The sequence below is a fragment of the Coenobita brevimanus genome, chromosome 110, assembly GCF_032717465.1.
Source record: "Coenobita brevimanus isolate Jiangsu-jjx chromosome 110, ASM3271746v2, whole genome shotgun sequence".
NCBI lineage: Eukaryota > Metazoa > Arthropoda > Malacostraca > Decapoda > Coenobitidae > Coenobita > Coenobita brevimanus.
In genome coordinates this window covers 50,501,880-50,524,447 of record NC_137063.1, presented here as the reverse complement: position 1 = coordinate 50,524,447, position 22,568 = coordinate 50,501,880, and the positions used below count along the sequence as shown (strand labels likewise).

The 22,568-nt window shown below is 41.3% G+C and overlaps 1 protein-coding gene across 1 annotated transcript in view; it reads right to left on the bottom strand.

The window, feature by feature from the left end:
• The window catches only part of LOC145417587 (uncharacterized), a 48,684-nt gene that overhangs the window by 19,623 nt on the left and 6,493 nt on the right, over window positions 1-22,568 (bottom strand). Inside the window, exons 4-5 of the mRNA XM_080286292.1 lie at window positions 9,341-9,616; window positions 7,400-7,609 (exon numbers count right to left, since the gene is read on the bottom strand). Coding sequence (XP_080142418.1) covers window positions 7,400-7,609; window positions 9,341-9,616 — 486 coding nt within the window. The remainder of the gene's footprint in view (window positions 1-7,399; window positions 7,610-9,340; window positions 9,617-22,568) is intronic.

Below are 22,568 nucleotides of genomic sequence, written 5' to 3'. Positions count from 1 at the left end.
TATTCGTAAGGACTTAATGACGAGTTTGTAAATAACTGATGATAAGCTAATAATCCGATAGTTCCTAAGATATTATGATACGCCTTTCTTTTAAAGCAAAATAACTACTGCATTACACCATGTCTTGGGATTTTCTTTTTCTTTTTTATACATAGCGTTAATCAGTGGACTAGCAGGTTTTGAACATCTACACTTGCATCCGACAGTGAACCTACTACGATTCCATCTTCTGGGGCCTTTCCCTTTTTTATACTTTTAAGAGAAAAGTTTACTTCATCTGGTGTTACCTCTGTTATTTCACTTGTGTTAACTGAAAAGTCATCTGTTAGTACTATTGTTTTTGATGAATGCAGTTGTTTGTAAAATTCTTCAAATCTCTTCACCATCTCCCTGCACTTGATGACTTCGCCATTTTTGTATTTCATTAATATAATTTGTCGCTTTCCTCGTGCCATATTGCTTCAGACCAATTTCAGGATTTTTCCCTTATAGTTTCTGACCTGATGCATGTTTTTCTTTCGTTCCCCCACCCCCTCTCTTTCTGTCTCATACTGGAAAGCTTGTGTCATTCTGTTCTTTCCATCTCCTCTCTCTTTGTTTTTACTTTCACCTCCTTTCTTCTCTTCATGAGCTCGAGGATCGTTTTTGAATACACACACACACACACACACACACACACACACACACACACACACACACACACACACACACACACACACACACACACACACACACACACACACACACACACACATAGATAGATAGATAGATAATGAAATCTTGATTTGATTATATAATTAAGAGCTTTAATATTATATGGTGCTTTGAAAATTAGTTTACACAGAGAGTATGTTTTCACCCCTGTTTGTTTGTTTGTCTGTTATCAGGATTACTAAAAAACTAAAAGAGAAATTTGGGTCAAATTTGGTAGGTATATAGCCCATGTCCCAGGGAACAATCGATTAACTTTTGGGACCGATCCGGATCGTATTACAGATTCTGGATCCGGAAAACACATTTTATGAAACCCTAATCAGTGACGAGGAAGCCTAATTCATTATGAAGCATAGTTTGGAAATTACGTTGCCATTGCCGGAGAGATGTGTTTTTGTGAGTGCCTCTCTGGTTGTATATAGATTACTTACATTGACTGGAAGAATTAGCTCATATGATTAATAGTGGTTCAAAGAGTTTCTTGTAATTCGTAAAAGCTGAGTGGAGTGTGGTGGTGGTTGGTGGTGGTGGTGTCGTGAGAAGTGGTTCATTATTCTCCACAACCCGTGCGCATCTCGTGACTTCTTTATAGGCCCGCTGCGGAAAACATAAACACTGACGCACCTATCACGTTTTCAGTTCCTACCCATTGTCTTCAACATATATGACACACAGAACTAGTAGAAAGCGATTATAAATAGGAAAGGTAAATAATATCCAGTACTTTCGTAATTTTGGGTCGTGAAAGGTAAATAATATCCAGTACTTTCGTAATTTTGGGTCGTGTAATATGTGGTTTAAGAGATTTCGTAATGTCTTCCTTATCTATGTATTTCGCATATTACACCACAGTGTCTTTGTGTATGGTATCAGGTGAAAAGTATGTCGATGTCAGGAAGCTATAAGTAACTTATAAGAGAAAATAAGGATGTAGTATGCTAAATAAATCGCAGAGGCAGAGATGGTATGATGTCTTTGATGGGAACAAGAATTCATCATCATCATTATCATCATCATCAACGCCATCATCATCTTACACCTAATCACCATTAACACATGGCGTGAGAGGGATTCAGAGACAGATATAGACAAAAACGTAAGATAACTATCAAGAGAATGCCCAGTGTAATGGGATGGATCAAATATCCACTTACTCATCATTCAGACCTTTTGAAATTCTCGGTTCCCTCTCACAAGCTGACCAATCCACACAAAAATGTGCTTTATAATGTCCATGGGGCGGAACAAACCACGTACCAGCATAGTACTTGATTAATAAAGTATTTGTTACTGACACGAAGATTTTGTCCTCTTCGTCTTAGAAGTTTTGTTCACACACACACACACACACACACACACACACACACACACACACACACACACACACACACACACACACACACACACACACAGAGTGAGGTGTGTGTGTGTGTGTGTGTGTGTGTGTGTGCGTTAGTGCGCGTCTACACATGTACTCGAACAGATGCTGGCAACATGCACGCAACACAGTAACGAACACACTGCAGACATGTTGAGAACAGTTGCGTCCAGATTATGTTGGCAACGTCATGATGAAGTCTTAGTTGCCTGGTACGGAACTCATATTCCATCGCCTTTGCTGCCTGGGTTCGAAACATGTTTGCATACATCTGTCCAAATACTGCTGTATACATGTACCAAACATGTTGCCAACCGTGTTGTCAACATTATGTTCCAGGGCACGTGTGGACGCGCCCTAAAAGGTTTCTTTAACTACGGACCATTTTCTTTCAGCTGAACAAAATTCTAGGGAAGTTATCAATAAATTCTGTGGCCACATCCTAGGAAAGTTAAAAATATCTGTATCAGTTCCATGTCTCTCTCTCTTCCCCTCCCCCCTGCCCCCACCGTCTTCCGCCTCACACCAACACGCTGATCCACCGCGCCTTCTTCACTGGTCACGCAAAGGCCTCACGCCAACAGAAAGTCACGCAACATACACGAAGGCGCTCGGCTTATATGCTGCAGGTTCTTTACATTACATCTCAGCCTCATTTACCAATACCATTTTTTTTTTTAACCCTTTGATATTAAGCATCCCAAACTACTTTGTCAAGTTGCAATTCTTAGTCATTTACTTGAAAATGAATCAGTTCGAATTAAGATGGCCTGGTTCAGATAATGGGGGTCCAGATAGCATATATAATCCAGGCTCAGTTAATTCAATTAGAGTTCAGATAATCCAGATTCAGACCAGAAAGAGTAGGCTACTTATATAATACGATAACCGGGACCACCAACAGGTCCAAGGACCGAATATTTGACTCTGCCATCTGACATTGATTTTCGATAAACTGCTTTCTGTATTTATTTACCTCACTCTTCCTTAGCCCTTAACTATTTCGCTGCTGTAGCTCTCGTTCAGTCATATCAGATTTGTCTGAGCCGACTTTCTCCAGTGACCGTGGCCTCTGATCTTTCCCTTTGACCTTGATCTATGACTGATTGTGCTCAAAATCGAATCTCCTTTTCCATATTTTAATCTGAACCCTTCCACAGAATTTAGTCTGTGCCAAGTAAAAACTTAAAGTTGACCTTGCAATATGAACATCTCTGACCTATTGTTAAAAAAAAAAAACTATTGGATTATCCATAACTCATTCACCAAGCTGGATCCAGATCAGATCAAAACTATTTTAGTTATTTTCTTCACACACAAACACAGGTCGAACTCTGACTCTGCCTTGTGACCTGAGGATGATTATTCACAAAACTGAACCCCTTCGCTCTTGCCTGACAATTCTTCCACCAAGCTTGCGTCAAATAAGATCAAATCTGTATGAGTTGATCTTGGCCTTCAATTTTCCCTATGACCATGACTGATTCTTTTAAAAATAGAATCCTTTTGTTTTATCCTCAACCTTTTCACAGTTTGATCTAAATCGGATAAAAACTGCTTTTAATTGACCTTGCCGTGAGACCTCGACCTTTGATATTTTGTTCTCAATCCTTCCACCAAGTGTTGTTGAAATCGGATAAAACGCGTTTGAGTTATTGTGCTAATACACACACACACACACACACACACACACACACACACACACACACACACACACACACACACACACACACACACACACTGATCAAAACACAGGCCTAACACCCCCTTTTGCTTCGTCAGTCGCGGATGTAGTAATTAACACTCAGAGTAGTCTGGGATCAAGCGATAATAGTTCAGATATTTAATGGAGTTCAGATAATATGGTTGTAGATGAACCAAGCGGAATCAGTAGTGGATGCGCCACGATAAAGGCTCCAAGCATTTTCATTCCTGCACAGTAAAGACCCTGCATTCACCTCCCTGTCGTTCCTCGTCGAAGCAGGTAACTGTATGGTCTGTTTCGGTGATATTTAGGTAACCTTTCAGCCTGGTGCAGTCACTCTTCTCGTCCACATTTTCTGGCAACACGCAGCATCTTGATGAGTTGAGATAAATCCACACACACGTTCACCAAGGGCGACTCTCTCTCTCTCTCTCTCTCTCTCTCTCTCTCATTTAATTCACTCATTTACTTTTATGGTCGGGATTCCCCTACTCCCTTACACACACACACACACACACACACACACACACACACACACACACACACACACACACACACACACAGCCCATGAAGGATATAGCATACATATTCTTAAAAATTCCTTCAGTAATATAGCCCCTACTAATATGGTGACGATAGTCATGTTTGGTGTCATAGTCTGAAATTGATTAAAGGGGAATCCCCAATGATTCAATATGAGTTTCGCGGTTATGAGTTGGCAGACGAAAGGGTATATAAGTACCATCCTCGCAGTATCCCATGTGAGGCAAAGTCGAAAAGATGGTTTAGCGTGCAAGGTGAGGCCAGAATTCTGAAGACTTGAATGATTTGTGAAATGACTGTGTGACTCATTTCACACTACATGGTGGTTAATATTTCCACCACTTTCATGTTTTACCTTTGTTTTGGCTCACCTCTCACCGTCTTTTAGAGAGGAATTAGATTTATGACGATGAGGATGAGGATGAGGATAAAGGGGTTAACAAAACCTTCGAGGGTCCTGACTTCCTTGCAGAATTATGCCACTCCTTCACAGCCTCTTTCTCCCCGATCCTTTCCCTCTCCCATCCACACCTAAGCTCTTGAGACAGGAAATGTCTGTCTGTTGTAATCTTCCTTGTCTGCTGTAATTTCCTTTCCTTGCAAATGTAGATAAATTCCCAGATAAACAAATAAACAAACCCAAATTTGGCAACATTTCCTCCTTCGGGTATTCGGGTCATCTTGTTGTGGGTAACAAAACCAGTACGAGCGTAAACTCTATCGCATGCTAGGAAATATTTTTATAGCAGCCATAAATCGTATTCCACACCTGATCAGGCTGAAGAATATATTGCGCCATAAGTGTAGTGGAATGAGACTATACCGTAAATATAATAAAGACTAACGTAAATACTTCTGTTTAGATGGAGAAAATTTATGGTGGCGATTTATTAATAGTACTTTCAAACACCAGACGATTTACCCTGCCACCGAGAAGCCTCCTGAGATCCAAGAAATAAGAATTGCTATTTACCCTTTCACCTCGTCTGACGGCCCATCTATTTTCTAACCCCAAACACTTATACCCACCACTGGGACAATTCCAGGTGTGATGATTAAAGCATATTGGCCGGCATTAAACTCAACAAATTAAAGTGTATCTCATGAAGGTAAAGAAAATACTGCCCGTCATAAATGTACAGTAGTGGAAAATAAAGACAAACCAACTGGCGTATATATTTTAGTAATTAATTTAAGTACTTACTGAAGTGAAGAAAATGTTGGCTGCCATACTAGGAAGAGGGAAAAAAATGCATCGGACATTGCACAGGTAATCAGATGAGTGCATTTTTTTTTTTTTTTTTTTTTTGCGAAGGTCAACATATTACCTCCATAATAGTAAAGGAGTAAGACTATATCCGTCATAATAATTCAGACAAATGTAAATTAATTTTCCATAGGTACGGTCCACTTCCCGTCGAATTCAGGATACACTCGCAGCTTAGTCAACAGATCTTTACAAATCTAGATCTGTTGCATTATTCTCGCCAGTACCAAGAAATATGATGACTTATTTTGTAGATTTACATAACGGCTGGTGCCGAAAACGAAAATGTATGAGCGAGATGACCTGAACTGAACTGAAATATTTATTGCTGTAGAAGGTACAGAACGCTAATACAACAAAAGGAGGTGGTAGGTCTCGCCACACACCTTCTTCAACCAATAGCCTAGTTATATACAGTTAGTAACTGGACATTCGTGGGTGTGGCCATACCGTGGTTTTTGGGTGTAGCCACATGCCCTTTGATAAAAAATAAGTTACACTCTATGTTATGAAATACAGAGGCATTCGTAAGGTGGATTACATACAGGAGTAAGGGAAAAACAAAGATGAGGATAGAAAAGAAGGATAGCAAAATGGATTTTTAAATGTATTGACTGATGCCATATCCTGAATAGAATTGCAAATTAGAGTATTAACTTGCCATGAAATACAGTGATTTGTTTTGCGGACTGGTGCCGAAGACGGAAGTGTACGAGAGATGTAAATAAAGATTAAATATGGACATCAAAATAAAGGCAAAATATGATGGACAACACAAAGGATGCCAGGGATTTTTTCGTGTATAGACTAAACGCTACGTCCTGAATAAAACAGCAGTATGGAGTATTACCAGCCGGACGTGTGAAATATGCAGGAGAAATGTGGGGGGGTGGGGACCTAGCAATGTGACAAGGAGAACGGGCGGTCGATCCAGTCTGATTCATAGGTCAGGATTAGGAAGTGGATTTCTTCGTTCCATTTGAAGACTTATGTTGATGTAGACGTGGGAATTCTGTTGCTTATTGTGAACTGAGATACTGAATGAAATCCTTTACCAACATTCTGTAGGGCGTGAAGCTGTACGAGTTATTTTTCGATATATGTTTTCAACTGTCACCTTACGTAAGATTTTCAAATAGATTTTATCATTATTTCCGGGTAATGCTTTGTTAAATTCATAGTGTTTTTTTTCCTGTCAAACTTCATGTTATTCATCTATACTGTTATCTACCATATATTTTTCTCATGCTTTCCCCACCTCCCCTTTTCTTCCCACCATATTTTGTTGCTTTAATTGATATTTCCTTATATTCTTGCCTTTCTTTCTCCCAGTCTTGCTCCCAGACGCAGCTTCTGAAATATGTAAAACAGGAACGTCTGCCACTAAGGCGATTATAGGAGAGAGAGAGAGAGAGAGGGGGGGGGGTCGCGGCCGTGGTATGATGGTGAAGGGTGTGGTTGTTATTGTTGTGGTAATGGATTACTGGTAAGTGGGTGTGGTTATTGACATGCACAGCTTTACTTGTAAACGGGAGAGTTCGCCCAGGTGAATGCTAGAGACTCATATTGCTGTAGTTACCTCTATGAAACATCCATAAGGGAAAATCACGTTATTCTTTTTCTACTGCTTGCCAGATGAGGTGGAAAGACGGGTGGAGAGGAAGCAAGGGAGTGGTGCGAGTTGTTGGTAGGGCAGCCTCATGACGAAGGACAGGGTTGTTGTAGCCATTCCCTCCGAAATAAAGGCGCCTGCCTATAGAAAGATAAACGATATCAGTTATATTATTCGTACCTTGAGAGCTTGAACTAGTTGGGCATAATGTTGACAAAGCAGAACCAACGTTGCCACATCCGCCCGTCGACCTTCGTGTCTCGCCGATGCCTTCCCCTCTTTGCTTCCCTTCTCCCGCCCACCCGTAGTCGAGGCCACGATATCCGGAGCCTCGGGTGTGCGGTTGAGTTCCGAGGCCGAAGACGAGGACGAACGTTCTAGCTTCACTACCTAAAGAAGAATAAAAAGAAAGAGCTATCAAGGAATGGAGCCATTGAGATGGTGTTTTTTTTTTTTTTTTGAGGGGGGGAGGGGAGGATCAGGGCATGTGCCTTCCCCCCAAAAAGAATCTATCTGTTTAATTATCCATCTGTCTATCTATCTATTTATCTTTGTATTTATCACCCAATCCTTTTTGCCCCCGTCAGGAGCGTAGGGTCATAGAGATATGCTAGTAAACTCATTCCCCACATTTAAGGCAAGGGTGACCAGCCTTACTTGCCCCTGAGTGGCATTATGTGAGCAATAAACTTCAACCATCCGTCAGGTATAACTCCTTAAGGGTCTCATTCGGTTAGAGCTCCTCAAATCATCATCATCATCATCATTATCATCATCATCAGAATCCATCCATCATCCAATCCTACATCGCCCTATGAGGAGCATAGAAGCCCGGGGCTAGGCAGTTGGTCTCGACATTTAATATGAGTGACCAGCCTCATTCATCCCTGAGTGGCATTATATGAGCAATCAACTCCAACCATCCCTTGGATATAAACCTTCACCTGCTCAATCCGACTGGAGCGCAATAATTACCCACTAAACCACCAGGCGCCAAAACTTGGTAATATGGTTACCACCCAGCGTAGTAAATGGTTTCCTGGTGTACAGGAAACCATTTGGCTTGTGACTCAGTGTAGAGTCACCCACAGGCAGAAGGAAGAGGAAAGAATGAAGGAAAGAAAGACAGAAGAGGGAGTGTAAAGTCACCCGTAGGCAGAAGGACAAGGAAAGAATGAAGGAAAGAAAGACAGAAGAGGATAGAAGGAAAGAAGGATGGAGGAGAGGAAAGGGCAGACACCCGACAGCAGCACTACATCAAGTGGTGGATGGTGAACGCCCCCACCTACCACATATCATAATAATAACTAATAATAATAATAATAATAATAATAATAATAATAATAATAATAATAAATAATAATAATAATAATAAATAATAATAATTCATCCATCCAATCCTACGTTGCCCTATGAGGAGCTTAGGAGCCCGGGGCTAGGCAAGTTGGTCCTGGCATTGAAGATGAGAGTGACCAGCCTCACTCATCCCTCAGTGGCATTACGTGAGCAATAAACCCCAACCATCCCCTGGATATAAACCTTCACTGGCTCAATCCTATTGGAGCACCGATATTACCCACTAAGCCACCAGGCGCCAAAATTTGGTAATATGGTTACCACCCAGCGTAGTAAATGGTTTCCTCGTGTACAGGAAACCATTTGGCTTGTCAGTCAGTGCAGTCACCCACAGGCAGAAGGAAAAGGAAAGAATGAAGGAAAGAAAGACACAAGAGGGAGTGTAAAGTCACCCGTAGGCAGAAGAAAGAGGAAAGAATGAAGGAAAGAAAGACAGAAGAGGATGGAAGAAAAGAGGAATGGAGGCGAGGAAAGGGCAGACACCCGAAAACAGCACTACATCAAGTGAGTGGATGGTAAGCGCTCCCACCTACTACAAAATAATAATAATAATAATAATAATAATAATAATAATGACTTTTAGTAACAGTGTCTCGATCGTTTCTGGAAAACAGCATCAGCGCGCACACAGTGAAAACTGACGATCTCTTTGACCCCCTCTTCCCCCCCCCAAAAAAAAAAAATAATAATAAAAAAATAAAACTATCTGCCACTGAGGCTCTGCAAATTTAGACAGTCACAACATCGCTCCTGAACTGAACTTACCTGTGACAACACCTCGGCTATCGACCTCTTGTTGGAGACATCGGGGATTTTAATGACTTCCATTAAATCAGGGTCGCTGGGGGAGTCGATGCCGCTCTCCCTGACGCGGCCAATATTGGGGTTGTTCTTGGATGTTACCTTGGACTCCTGGCTAGGCTGGTTGTCAACTTCCTTCCCGCCATTTTTTTTGTTATGGGTGGTGGATTTGTTATTGTTGTTGTTGGCCACTTGATTATCATTCTGCTGCTCTTCGATCCTTGGAGATTCTGACTCACTCTGGAAGTAAATAAATGGTAATTGTTGTTGTCCGCAGATGATACTGTGCTGTTACGTGAAGACGAAGGGGAGCTGCAAGGCTTGGTGAATGAGTTTGGGAGAGTGTGTAAGAAGCGGAATCTAAGGGTGAATGCAGGGAAGAGTAAAGTTATGGTCTTCGAGAGAAATGAAGTCAGTGAATGTACAGTGAGGCTGGATGAGGAGGAAATGGAAAATGTGAGTGCTTTTAAGTACTTGGGTAGTGTGATGCGTAAAGATGGAAGTTTAGAGGGTGAAGTGCTTGAAAGGGTAAAACAAGGAAGAAAGGTTGCTGGTTCTTTGAAAGTAGTGATAAGAAGCGGGGAAGTAAGCATGTAAATGAAAAAGTTACTGCATGACAGTATTGTGATATCAACTCTAAAGTTTGGAGGTGAAGCTTGGACCTTGTTGGAGGGACACAAGTCAAGAGTGAGAGCAGTGGAAGTGAGTTATTTGAGAGGGGCATGTGGAGTCACATGGAGAGACAGACTGACAAATAAGGAAATGAAGAGGCGTTGTGGTATGTACGTGGATGTGATAGGAAGCGTTAGGAGAAACATGTGAGGTGGTTTGGCCATGTGGAGAGGATGGAGAGCGAGATACTAACGAGGAGAGTGTATGTGAGTGAGGTAGAGGGGGGGAGAAGAGGGAGGTGAAGGCCAAGGATGAGGTGGAGGGATGGAGTGGAGAGGTATTATGAGAGAGAGGGGTGTGAGCTGGTAGCAGGGCAATGAAATGGCGGGAGACAGGGCGACATGGAGACGATTTGTTTGTGGCCACCCCTTACGAGATTAAGGCGTCTGGCAATAGACAGAATTGAAAAAAAGAATCGAAGCACGAATATAAACAAAAGCAAATGGAGAATGTTGCTGTAGTAAGATTTTTTTTTCTTTTTGACTGTCGAACGTTACTGCAAAAGAATTCAAATGACGAGACCGAAAAAAAAACAAAAAACAAAAAAAACAGAAAGCTCCATACCGTCAAAGAAAACTAAATCAGACACTAGAATTTAAAAAGGAAAAATTAACTGACACTTCCGCTCATACGAGTGTATTTCGGTAGTTTACTCAGTGTTATCACTCTGACTTCAACGACTCAACGGAGAATATAATACATTAGCTGATATAAAATACTACAGCAGTCACGACCATGAGGGGGGGCTAATGGTGTCAGCATTAGCACTCTCAGGGTCCTATATTCACTCAACCGAATAAAATCGTCTGGCGTTATCTGGAATAGAACACATGAGTTGTCCCGACTGTGAAGACTATGAAAGGGTTAATGGCCTGTGATTTTGTTCAGCTGACGGATATCGTAGCTGTCAGAGGGTTACAGGATAAGTGAGGGAGAGAGTCCCATGCTTTGTGTACGCCACTGTGCCGGGTTTACTCCAACCTGACAAAGATCCCCCATACTTTTATGAGCTCGGGTGATGGCCAGATGTAGTAAGAATGGATGCTCGTACTAAATGGTAACCAATTTGACTCATTCCTGTCTCAGCTGAAACTCATCGAATTTCATGTAACCACTGCATTACATTTAAGGTGTGGGGAGTGGGTTAGTTCCATCAGGTGATAACAAACTGTTTGTCGCTGTGGGTTAGGACGAGGTGAGGGGACAGGAGCGGAGCGGGAAAGGAAACGAGGGAGCGAGTCGTGGATGGCTTCAGCTCCTTCAGTCCTATGACCTAATGTACCTTGTATTTAGTTCTTGTTAAGGGTCCGATAACTAATTAAAATCATCTGGAGACAGCAGCAACGACACAGTATAAAAATACGCTCTTCGACTGAAGGGATTAATAATAGTGTGTAGTCCGTGATGTTGCGGGGGACCCGAACCATCGAGGCGACATTACAAGATTAACGAATACATCTCCCTATAGGATGGCCAGTAACTAGCGCTCCACTAGACACTCACCTGGTGGTATCTTATGTGTTGTAGGGACGGCTACTGGTGAGGGCGAGGGAGTACAGCGGGGATACAAATTATACTGTAGGTAGTGGCGCTTTTATTGTGTTTTGGAAAATCGGATAATTATTGCTGTTTTTATAGATAATAAAGGGAAGTAAACGGTAGAGAGATACAAATTATAACAGTCTGCTCGTTGATTTTTCTGTATGGAGATATGTATTTTGTCTTTTAAGTAAGGAGATGGTGTACAGCGGCTTTGTATGGTATTTTGCAAGGGGATTAGGATTTTCCTTAGCGGTTCACCTTTAACACTGTACTATATTTCTGACAAGGCTCGTTGCTATTCTCGTGTATGTAATATATGCAGACGACAGTATTTCGATATTTAAATATGGATAAAAAGAAAAAGAAAATATAACCCCAATATCCACCTATCTACAGCCAGCCACCTTAATCCCGATGGGGTGGCCAGCGAAAAAGCATGATGTCGCCTTGTGCACCACTATCAGTCTGCCTTCCCTTCCACTTATACAGCTCACGTATAACTCCACCCCGTTCCTCTACCTCGTTCTCGACCTCCCTCTTCCCCGCCACCTCACTCACAGGGGTAGTGAGGGAGTGTATGTTATTTATGTAGATTATATCTGATGTTTATGGGATGAAAACAACACACAGGAGAATATTACAAATGCAAATGTGAAATAAATCATTAAAGAAAATGAGCCAAGGGTCAGGGTCCCTGGGGTCTGGGTGTGAGGAAAGACGGTATATTTTTACACTGTGACCTCCACCTGGATGATTGAGAGAGAGAGAGAGAGAGAGAGAGAGAGAGAGAGAGAGAGAGAGAGAGAGAGCACTATGTTCATTTCTGAAAAGCGGTGTAAGTTACAGTACTTAGTAGCGGAGAGAGAGAGAGAGAGAGAGAGAGAGAGAGATCAATATGTTCACCTTTGAAAAGCGGTGTAAGTTACAGTACTTAGTAGCGGAGTTGAGAGAGAGAGAGAGAGAGAGAGCACTATGTTCATTTCTGAAAAGCGGTGTAAGTTAAAGTACTTAGCAGCGGAAAGAGAGAGAGAGAGATATGTAAAAGCCGTGTAATTTACAGTACTTAGTAGCGGAGAGAGAGAGAGAGAGAGAGAGAGAGAGAGAGAGATCCCTAATTATCTGTTTTTATCGCATTCCTCCCGGCTGGTATGTGGTCGAGAAACATGGAGGAGGGGGTTATATTTCTTAAGCTCGTAGTGCGTTACCTCACGCCATCTTGTTCTGAGACTAAGCCGTATATATTCTCGCTGAGACAGATTTCGTAGAACTTCAGAAAAAGGAGAGCAACACTGTTTACTACATGGTATGAGCGAAGGGACTCTGTTGGGGCAGACAGGACTGACCGGAATGAGAGGGAAAAGGAACAGATATGGACCATTTTGCTCGACGAGAAAAAGGTGACAATCTAGAAACACTTAAATGTTCATAAGCAAAGGGAAAAGTTTACTATACGATCCGAACGGTGTTGACTGCCGGACTGAGCAAGATTAGACGGAATTGGAGAGAAGGAAACAAATTAACTCATGGGAAGAAAATTAAAACCCAGAAAAAAAAACTATATTTTCATAAGTAATTTGTGATACTGTTCAGGCTATGTGAAGGTATAATGGTGTCAACTATATTACGTACTGGTTCTAAATGCCCGGGCGCGGGAAAGAATGGAAATGATGTTAAAAAAAACGTCTAAGACCAGTGGGGTGAGGTGGGTTAACGCAGTGAAAAATGGTGTGGTTAGAGAGAAGTGTGAGATCAGACGCAGTGCAATGGAAAGGCTTGGCAACGATCGGGGTGTGTTAAAGATGTACAGACAAATGGAAAGAACGAGTAATGAGATACGGATATAAGATGTAAAGCTCAGAAGTAGAGGGAGTGAGAGAAAGAGGACGGTCGAAAGAGATCTGAAAGGATGATATGAGAAAAAAAATCATATGAAGTGTGAGTAACCAATTCAGTGGCTGGAATGGCACAAAACAGATTGAACAGAAGTCGTCTGTGGGAGGATAATTCAAGATGTACGGGCAAAGCGACTGTGGTAAATTGCAGAGATTAGTGAGGCGGGGTTGAGGATGTTTCAAGCTTGCTTCATTGGAGATCGTTATACACGCCAGGTGAAAGGATGAATAGGGGTGAATGACTTTGCTTTCATCCGCCTTCGGGCTGCTCTCTGCTGGGGTGGGTGACGATGCGCAAATAAATAACACCGATATCTAGTTGCTTTCCCCCCCTGAAATTAATACCTGATAGCGAAAACTACCAGCTTCAGTGTCCAGCGTCTAACCCCATCACCGTAATTGGAAGTTCATAAAGAGAATAGTCGTTTATAAGCAATTACCTATACCACAGACAAGTCTGAAATTAATGAATGACCGAAACATGTATAACAAGTGATTTCACAGTAAAAAAAAAAAAAAAAAGGAGAGTTATCCACATTTCAAGCATGTGATGGTCTCTCTCTCTCTCTCTCTCTCTCTCTTCATCCTGGATACACCACTGCAGTATGTGTCATGATACGCTCGCTGGTGTCACTGAAGTTGATATTGATGTCTGCCGCAGTTTTCAAGATGTTCTCCGGTATTTACCACCTTTGTAAGCAGTATGCGGACGGAGAGAGGGGTGAAGAGGGGGAGAGAGAGAGAATGAGAGAGGAGAAAGAAGGAAAAGATAGAGGATATAGGGAAGGGAAGGAGTGAGGGAAAGAGGGAAGGTAATGATTGCACTGAAAAGGGAGAAGAAATGGAGAGGGGAAATGTAATGTAGTAAGGACGAAGAAAATGAGGGCAGGGATGTGGAAAAGGAATGAGGGAAGGGAAATGGAAAAACGGAATGAGAGAAAAAAGGGGGAACAAGTATGGAGAAATGTCGATAGCAATGAGGGAAGGCAGGCTATTCGAAGAGAAGGAGGAAGGAGGGGGAAGAGGTGGTGAATGGAGGAAAGGAGAAGGAAAGGCTGGGGAATGGAGAAAGGGAATGGGGAGAGAGATGAGGCATGGAGGAAATAAAAGCAAGAGAATGAGGGAAGAGAAGGGCGAGCAAGAATGAGGATGGGGGAAGGGGGGAAGGGAAGGGTAGGAGGAAGGGCTGGGGGAAGGGGTGGTGGTGCTAACGCTGGCCTTTACCCACCCTGACCTTCCCTAACATGACAGGGGTTGTGAAACTTGGCGGACCGGTACCGCGAAGTTATTTAGCTGAAGTTAGCATTCCATTATTTGTCCATTACTGGAAGAGTTGTTCAGCTTCATTCACATTCCACAATTTGCCCTTTACAAGAAAAAGGACTCTCCTGAGCTTATTAACCTTTTCAGCCTGCGGTCGTCATTTCTATTTTGTTCTTGCTGTTGCCAGATGATTTTATTGAGTTTAAGAAAGCCCCCCTCCCCCGCTCAGGTGAGAAGTTAATGAACGCTGTAGTTGACTCATCCACTTAAAAGATTTTTACAAAGCTTAATATTATCGTTTGGAATCTGTAAACATAAAAAATCACCAGAATTAAATGGTTTAAATCGTATGGCTTTTGCAATAACGGAATTTAAATGACGCAATAAATATGAATGAATTAATGCAGAAATCCAGTTAAAACAGACGTCGCCCTTTTAAGTTATCAACTGAAGCTTGTTTGAAAACCTATTCACAGCGATGAACCTCTGGCAAGCAGAATACAATTAATACTTTTAATATTTTGGTGATAGCAAGAATAATATTAAGACAATCAAAATACTGAAGGGGTTAAATGCAATCTCAGTTAGCCCATTTACGCCTTAATGGTTGTTGTATTATATGTTTGATCTACAGACAGTTGTGCTCAATTTAGAACAGCACTTCAGCAGTGGCGTTAATGAAGGTTGTATCTAAACCATAGAGTTAGGAAAACCTCTCTAGAACTTAATACAGTCGTCTACATGCAGCAAGAATCAAGTTCAGAAATACGTCATGGGATTGAGGGGGAATAATCCGTGCATTATAATAGCGCCTTTATCCTGTCTTAGTCTCTCTACCACAAGAAGACTTTAATCAACTTCTGAGAGAGATCTCATAGGGAAGCTTTAAAGAGGCAGTCTTCAAAAAGCCCTTATCGGGCAGGGGTATCCCTCTGCTGCACATAATCATCTGGCAGCAACAAGGAAATACCAAAGTGACCTCCTGGCTTTCGACATATGAGGAACAGTCTCTTTTAACTCCTTCAATACAGTAACACTTTTTTCTGTATTAATTTTCCAAGCTCATAGGATTTTATATTCAGCGTAAAGATGTCTCGAAGCGAAGAGGTTGGGAACGATCTCCAATGACCTCACCCCGACTACGTCCCGAGTATTCCACTATTCGTGCTGCTAACAGATGATTTTACTCAGTATCAGGGAAGATCTATGATAGTGAAAGAATAAAGGCTACGGCAAACCCTTCCACGTCGCTAAATTCTTTTATACTGAACAAAACTGCCTGAAGATAGCAAGGGTGTATAAAGACAGATCTTCGTGGAGGAGAAGGGGTAAACTCCCTCACTAGGATAAAGTACTTTTAACCTTACACTTGATACTACCAGACGGTATTATATAACTTAGAGGTGACCTCCAGTATATCAGAGGTTAGAAGCAGCCTCCAACGTACTGCATTTAACCCTTCAACATCATGGTGTCTATTTTATTCATGCTATTACTAAATGGTTTTATACTCAGCTCCAGGGCGATCCCTCGCAAAAGCATAATCGCTGACGTCGCCCACTCAGCCCATGACTTAGTGATCTCGGTGTAATTGGAAGTGAACACGCAAGAACCGAAAGTATCAACGTGGATCAGTTTGTGAACAAGTTTTCGGTCAGTCATAAAAAAAAGAAGAATTAAGACATTCTGAGACGTACACAAGAAAAGGATAAATTACATCTGCTTTATTTTCTTTGTAATGTAGACTGCTTAATTGACGGAGAAGGGGTCAGCCGAGGAGACGGTGTATGGACTGTATACAGCAAGATAGGTATGAGGGAGAAGAATACACCAGGGGAGGCATTTGGGCGTAGAGGAGAATGGAGACGACTAGTTAGAGACAGTGACCCCATATAAACATGAGCAAAGCTGCGGAAGAAGATATATTATTGTGATGTATTCTCTGCTCAGTGGAGGCTGTGCTGAATATGTGCAGTTTAATAGTGTTTATGATTACTGGAAACTTGGATATTAACATAATGATCAATCTGAGTGAGCAACATATATAGTACGTGATGTTTTCGTTAATAAAATATGCCTTGCAGTATATCTGTAACTACTGTAATCGGTTATCACAGTATTTGCATATTTTTAAATATCAAAGGATTTCGGACGTGCTGTGTGGCGCAGTACCAGTCATAATCATAAAAGCACTTATGGACAAGTGCTGTTTTTTTTGTTTTAAGTTCTGCGTGATATTTTAGTGAGTAGTAGTGGTACTACAAGTAGTACTAACAGTAGAAGCCACAGCAGCAGTAGCAGTAGTAGTGAAGTAACTATAGCAGTATGGTAATCATATCTATCTGTCTGTCTCTACTCACACACCGCACTGTCCTCTCACCATACACACACACAATCTACATCACGCCCCCCACACGCCCTCCGATGGCCAGACGGGCTACTACGCCACTGATTTCTCGCAGTGAAGGAGGTAGAAACAGTCTCTAACAGGCAACAATAAACTCTCTAATACGACGATGTCTTTGATTCTTCATCATATTCTTACTATATTTATAATCGAATTTATATTCAACTTAATTCAAGATTTATGGTAGAGAAGAGGTCAAAAACAAGCCTCACAATTCCCTCCAGTGACACGATTATTTATTTTATCCAGTGCTGTCTTGCACAGGACGATTTTATTCAGCTTAATCCCTTCAGTACTAACATGCACTTTTAATTCAAGCTACCTCCAGACGATTTTACTCAGTTTAGGAGAGACTTGGAACGCCTGGGGTTAAGTACAGCCTTCATTAACTCCTTTATTAGCACAGTGTTCTAAGTTAGATCAATTCCTCTAGTTGTAGCAGTTGTAGTAGTAGTAGTAGTGATGGTGGTGGTGGTGGTGGTGGTGTGGTAGTAGTAGTAGAAGTAGTAGTAGTAGTAGTAGTAATGATAATAATAATAATAATAACAACAACAACAATAATAATAATAATAATAATAATAACAACAACAACAACACTGACATCATCTGGCTCAAAGAATGATTGATAACTCTTGATCAGAAGTTCAGAAATAGTCTCTGTTGGCGTTTTAATACGGTGTGACGTCTTTGTTCTCTCATCTCATGCTCATTACCCTCAGGCAATTTTATTTAGCTAAGTGAAAAACTCGAGTAACGTCAGAGGTACAAACATAATCCTTTTGTTTATCGTACATACTCTCTCTTTTTATCGAAGACACTCCCCCTATTTTATCAACATACTCCTCTTTTTTTTTTAATTTATCGAACCTACGCCCTCTTTTTTATCGAACACCCCCATTTTATCTCCTCATTACCATCAAGCATTTTTAGTTTAGGTAAAGGGAAAACTACAATAATTTAATAACTATAAACACAGCCCCCAACCCCTTATGTACGATGACGACTCAATCGCCATATTTGCTACCACCACACAAAACATTTCATTCAACTTAATTCGCTGTCTTTTATGTTGTGGTTTTGCTACGACGCGACGATTTCTTTCAGTTTAAGAGAGCCTTTTCGAGCTGATAGGGTTAGGTATAGCGTTCATTAACCCCATCACCACCATAGGGCTCTCCTCAGCTGATGAAAATCGCCTGGAAGTAGCGGGGGTAAAAAAAATAAAAATCTATCTATCTATCTATCTATTGCCAGACGCCTCAATCCCGTTTGGGGTGGCCACAAACAAATCGCCTCCAAGTCGCCCTGTCCCCCGCCATTTCACTGCCCTGCTCCCAACTCACACCCCCCTCTCTCAAGTGTGTAAAGTTAATCAGAAATCTCATAGTGGAGAAACAACAAACAATGTCCCTTAACCTATCCTTCACTGTAAGTTATTTTGTATGATATTTTGTATTCTTACTCTCCCGGATGGTTTTATTCGCCTTAGGACAGACTTTTCGAACTGAGGGAGTAAGACGTCTCTCGCATTACTCTTCCACTGACAGAGATTTCGCTTAGGCTGAATATGGTCGACTGAAGATGGCATGAAAGAATATCTCGTTGCATATAAGGGGTTAACACACTCTCATTATGACTTCCACATCATCATCTTAGCTATTTTTTATTATTGCTGCCACTAGACTTTTGTTTGTTTTTATCAGCCTGAGAATGGCTTATCATCGTCTAAATATTCTCCACCAACCCTACGCCGGCAACAACAACAATAACAACAAATTTCTGTTTCGTTCTTGCTACCACCAGACGATTTCTTTACAAATATTCACTAACCCTACGGTGACAAGAAAAAAAATCGTTACTATATCCTTACTACAGTCACGTCATTTTGATTCAGGTAAGGAGTGGGGCCTCCGTGTCCGATACGCACCTCTTTTTTTCTTGTTTAGGTGAGTATGCCGGCAGTGGAGGAGATAATGAAGGCCATAGCTACCATTTCCATGTCGAAAACTCCTCTCTCTCTCTCTCTCTCTCTCTCTCTCCTAAGCCGAATAAAATAATCTGGAGCCAGCAAAAACAATATTCAAAACGCGTTGCTGGATTGAAGAGCTTAAAGGAGACCTCTGATAGTGGAGGGGATAGAATCAGTCTGCGTTAACCCCTTTATACCTCTGACTTTTTTTTTCTTTTTTTAGTTTATTCTTCCTACTTACAATCTTACCTTGAAAATGCCCCTTGGTAGTGAAAGGGTTAATGAATGGCGTCTCAAGCCCCTACAGTGCATTTAGATAATCTACCCCAATCTGTATGAAATCTTCTTGAGATAGTAAGAATAAACTAAAAATAACGCCCTGAGACTGAAGACGTTAAAGGAGTACTCAGTGATTTATTTATATACAAGTTACTTTAACTTCTTCACTAAGATATCAACGTCTTTTTCCCGTCGTATCTGTACAATTATAAAATAGTTTTAAATCAATTAAGGGAGAACTCTCCTAGCGAAGGGGTTACACACACTCTCCTTTAACCCATTCACTACCATGACATCTCCTATAGTCTTGCTATCTCCAGACGGTTTTATTTGGCTTAGGAGAGAATATTGAATCGGGGTGTTAGATATAGCCTTCATGAAACTCTTTCACTAGGAGAGGTTTTCCTAACTATAATGCAATCTTAATCTGATAACCGGATAAAATATAATATACACGTCATCAAATTAAAGAGGTTAAGCCGTAAGTATATATACTGTATATATATATATCTGACCGAGCCGGTTTATAATAAATTCAGCTTAACCCCCTATGTCCGATGACGTAATTTGCAATTTACAGTTTATTTTATTCAAGCTGGGAAAGACCCCTCGTACTTTAGAGATTCATGACAGCTATATTTGACTCCTTAAGTTCGAAAAGTTTCTCCTAAACTAAATAAAAGCCTCTCAGTGTAGCAAAAATAAATAGGACGTAGGCCTACATTACTTGGGATGAAAGGGTTAATGGAAACCTCTTGTAGTGAAGAGATTACAGTTTCCATAAAATACAATTTCCAGCACGTTTTCTTTTTCTTTTTCTATCTTGTTTTCATTTTTCCCTTTTTTTAGTGCATTTATTTATAGGTCAGCTGCACTACATCCTGCCTCGTGCGTGGTGATGCCCTTTGACATTTGGCCTCAGATCAAAGTCACATGCACGCACTAGTCAAGTCTGCTGCTAATCCTGCCACGAGTTTTATTTTATCGAAACAACCTAGCAAACAGACACACAAATGAAGGCTACGTCTTAGTTTTTTTCTTTCTTTCTTTGTTGTCATAGGAAGCAAGAGTCTGCCTTGGTAATGTCTGAGAGATGTAAGGCTGATATCATGAGCGAGAGCGCGCCTGAAGTCCTCTAATAGCTTCGTGTCCTGTCCTGTGTTTCTCATTCCTGTCGAATATCACAGTATCTTTCCATATCGTATTCTTCTTCCACATGAAAATTCTTCATAAAATTTTCATGTAATATCTTCCATTAGCAGAACCGGCATGATGTGTCGGCAAACGTTACATAGTGATAGTACTACACAATCGCAGTTAATAATTCAACAGTTGTATTACATCACTGGGATTTCGTATAAAAGGAGCAAGATTCTGGCAGCGCCTAGACGATTATCATGCAGGCATGGGAAACCTGTGCCCTCAGAAGGCATTACTGTGTCACTGAAGGCCTGTTTCAGACGTCGCACTAACTCATTCAAACCTTACTGGTTTCTGTTTAAGTGTCAGTTGGAAAAGTATATAATTGATGGTAATTTATACCAGGATGCCGGAACTTTTTCCTGGATTTCGAGTTCCGTTTTAGAAAGGACGTAAAGCCACTGCCACTAGCCCCACCAACCGGACCTTTTAATACTTCAATTAAATAAACGACACAGGATAAAAAGAGTGGGAATGGGAAAGGGCATTCGCCTGTGTTGTCGGAACTAAACTCAAACTCCCATTATTATCTTCATAACCGAGCGGATGCAAAATACCCCGCTGATAAAGTCTCAAGTAATATAACCTAAAGCTGATGTCCCGCCAACCTCAAACCGCCCATCAAAGGCCTGGCAAAACTAGGTTACGCTTATCTCTGTTGTCTCGCAGCTGAAATTATTCCTCAACTGTCGATTTTCTTTTGCTAAGAGGACGCAAAATTTTCTATCGATAAATCGTATGTGTCTGGGACTCATCTACACGAACACTCCCTTATAAAAGCAGTGAATAATCTAGCCCCATCCGCCATTGCCTTGTCAAAATTGTCAGTAACACAGACCTTTAACTTCCAGTTTCCTATACAGTACTGAAAGCAAGAAAAGGCCTCAGTTAATAATGCTACATACTAACCAATGCCTAAATCGAAGTCTCGTCTATCCGAATTTTCTTCTCGAATGCCTGAGAAAATCAGGATCCACTATTTTGTCTTTACAACTGATATCTGATTCGTCTGTAATCACATATTTATTTGTCAGCAGTCTCTAACAGGCTGCAATAAACCCTTTCTCATCAAATGCCAAAGATAACCAGAATGTGTTCATTTCTCCGTGGCTGTCTGCCAGTAATACCAGTTTCAGACTCCCGTTTTTTGTTTTTTTTCCGAGCGGGAGGAAAGTTCTTTGTTCATAGTGTCTAACTGTCATATCGATTTCAGTCTCGTCTACCGGAACCCACTCATGAAAAAACAGGGAAATCCACACTTTTTTTTACTCTGCTAAGGCCTAGAATTTTCATCGCATCTTCAGTGCTGAGTTGTAACTTTAGATTAGCGTTACATAATGGTGTTAATCACAAAGAAGTGTTGTACTAAGGGTGCGGAGCCATATTATTGTCGTTGTCTGCCACTGAGCCACAATATACAGTATAAGTGGCAGAGGGACGATAATTTGAGCTAAAGTTAGAGTAAAATGAGTATTGTACGAGTGAATGCTAGCCTTTGTTATCTCGTCATTAATCACTTTGGTACGATGATCTCTTTCTTATATTATTTTGGACTTTTAAATGCATGGAACATGAGATTTTTTTTTCTTAATCTGGACTGGTTCGATATAGCCGTTGTTAACTTCTTCACCATTAGACGTCTGTCTGGAATGAATAAAAACGTCTGGCGATGGCAAGAACATAATGTAAATATGTGTCATAGGACTGAAGTGATTTACATTGAAGGCTGATTAGATATAATCATCTTTTTCCAGCTGATGACAGCAGAGTAATGTAGGTTACCCATATCTGACGTCCTGTCAACCCGAAACGTTCCCTAAAAAGCCCGGGAAGACCAGGATATGCTCACCCCTGCCGCCGCACCCCGCCTCCAGTGACTCATCCGCTCCCATTGCGAATTCATGAGCCCTGGGGAGTGTGCGGGGGAGGCGGCGTGACGTCAGTGACCTTTTGACGCGGCATTTGATA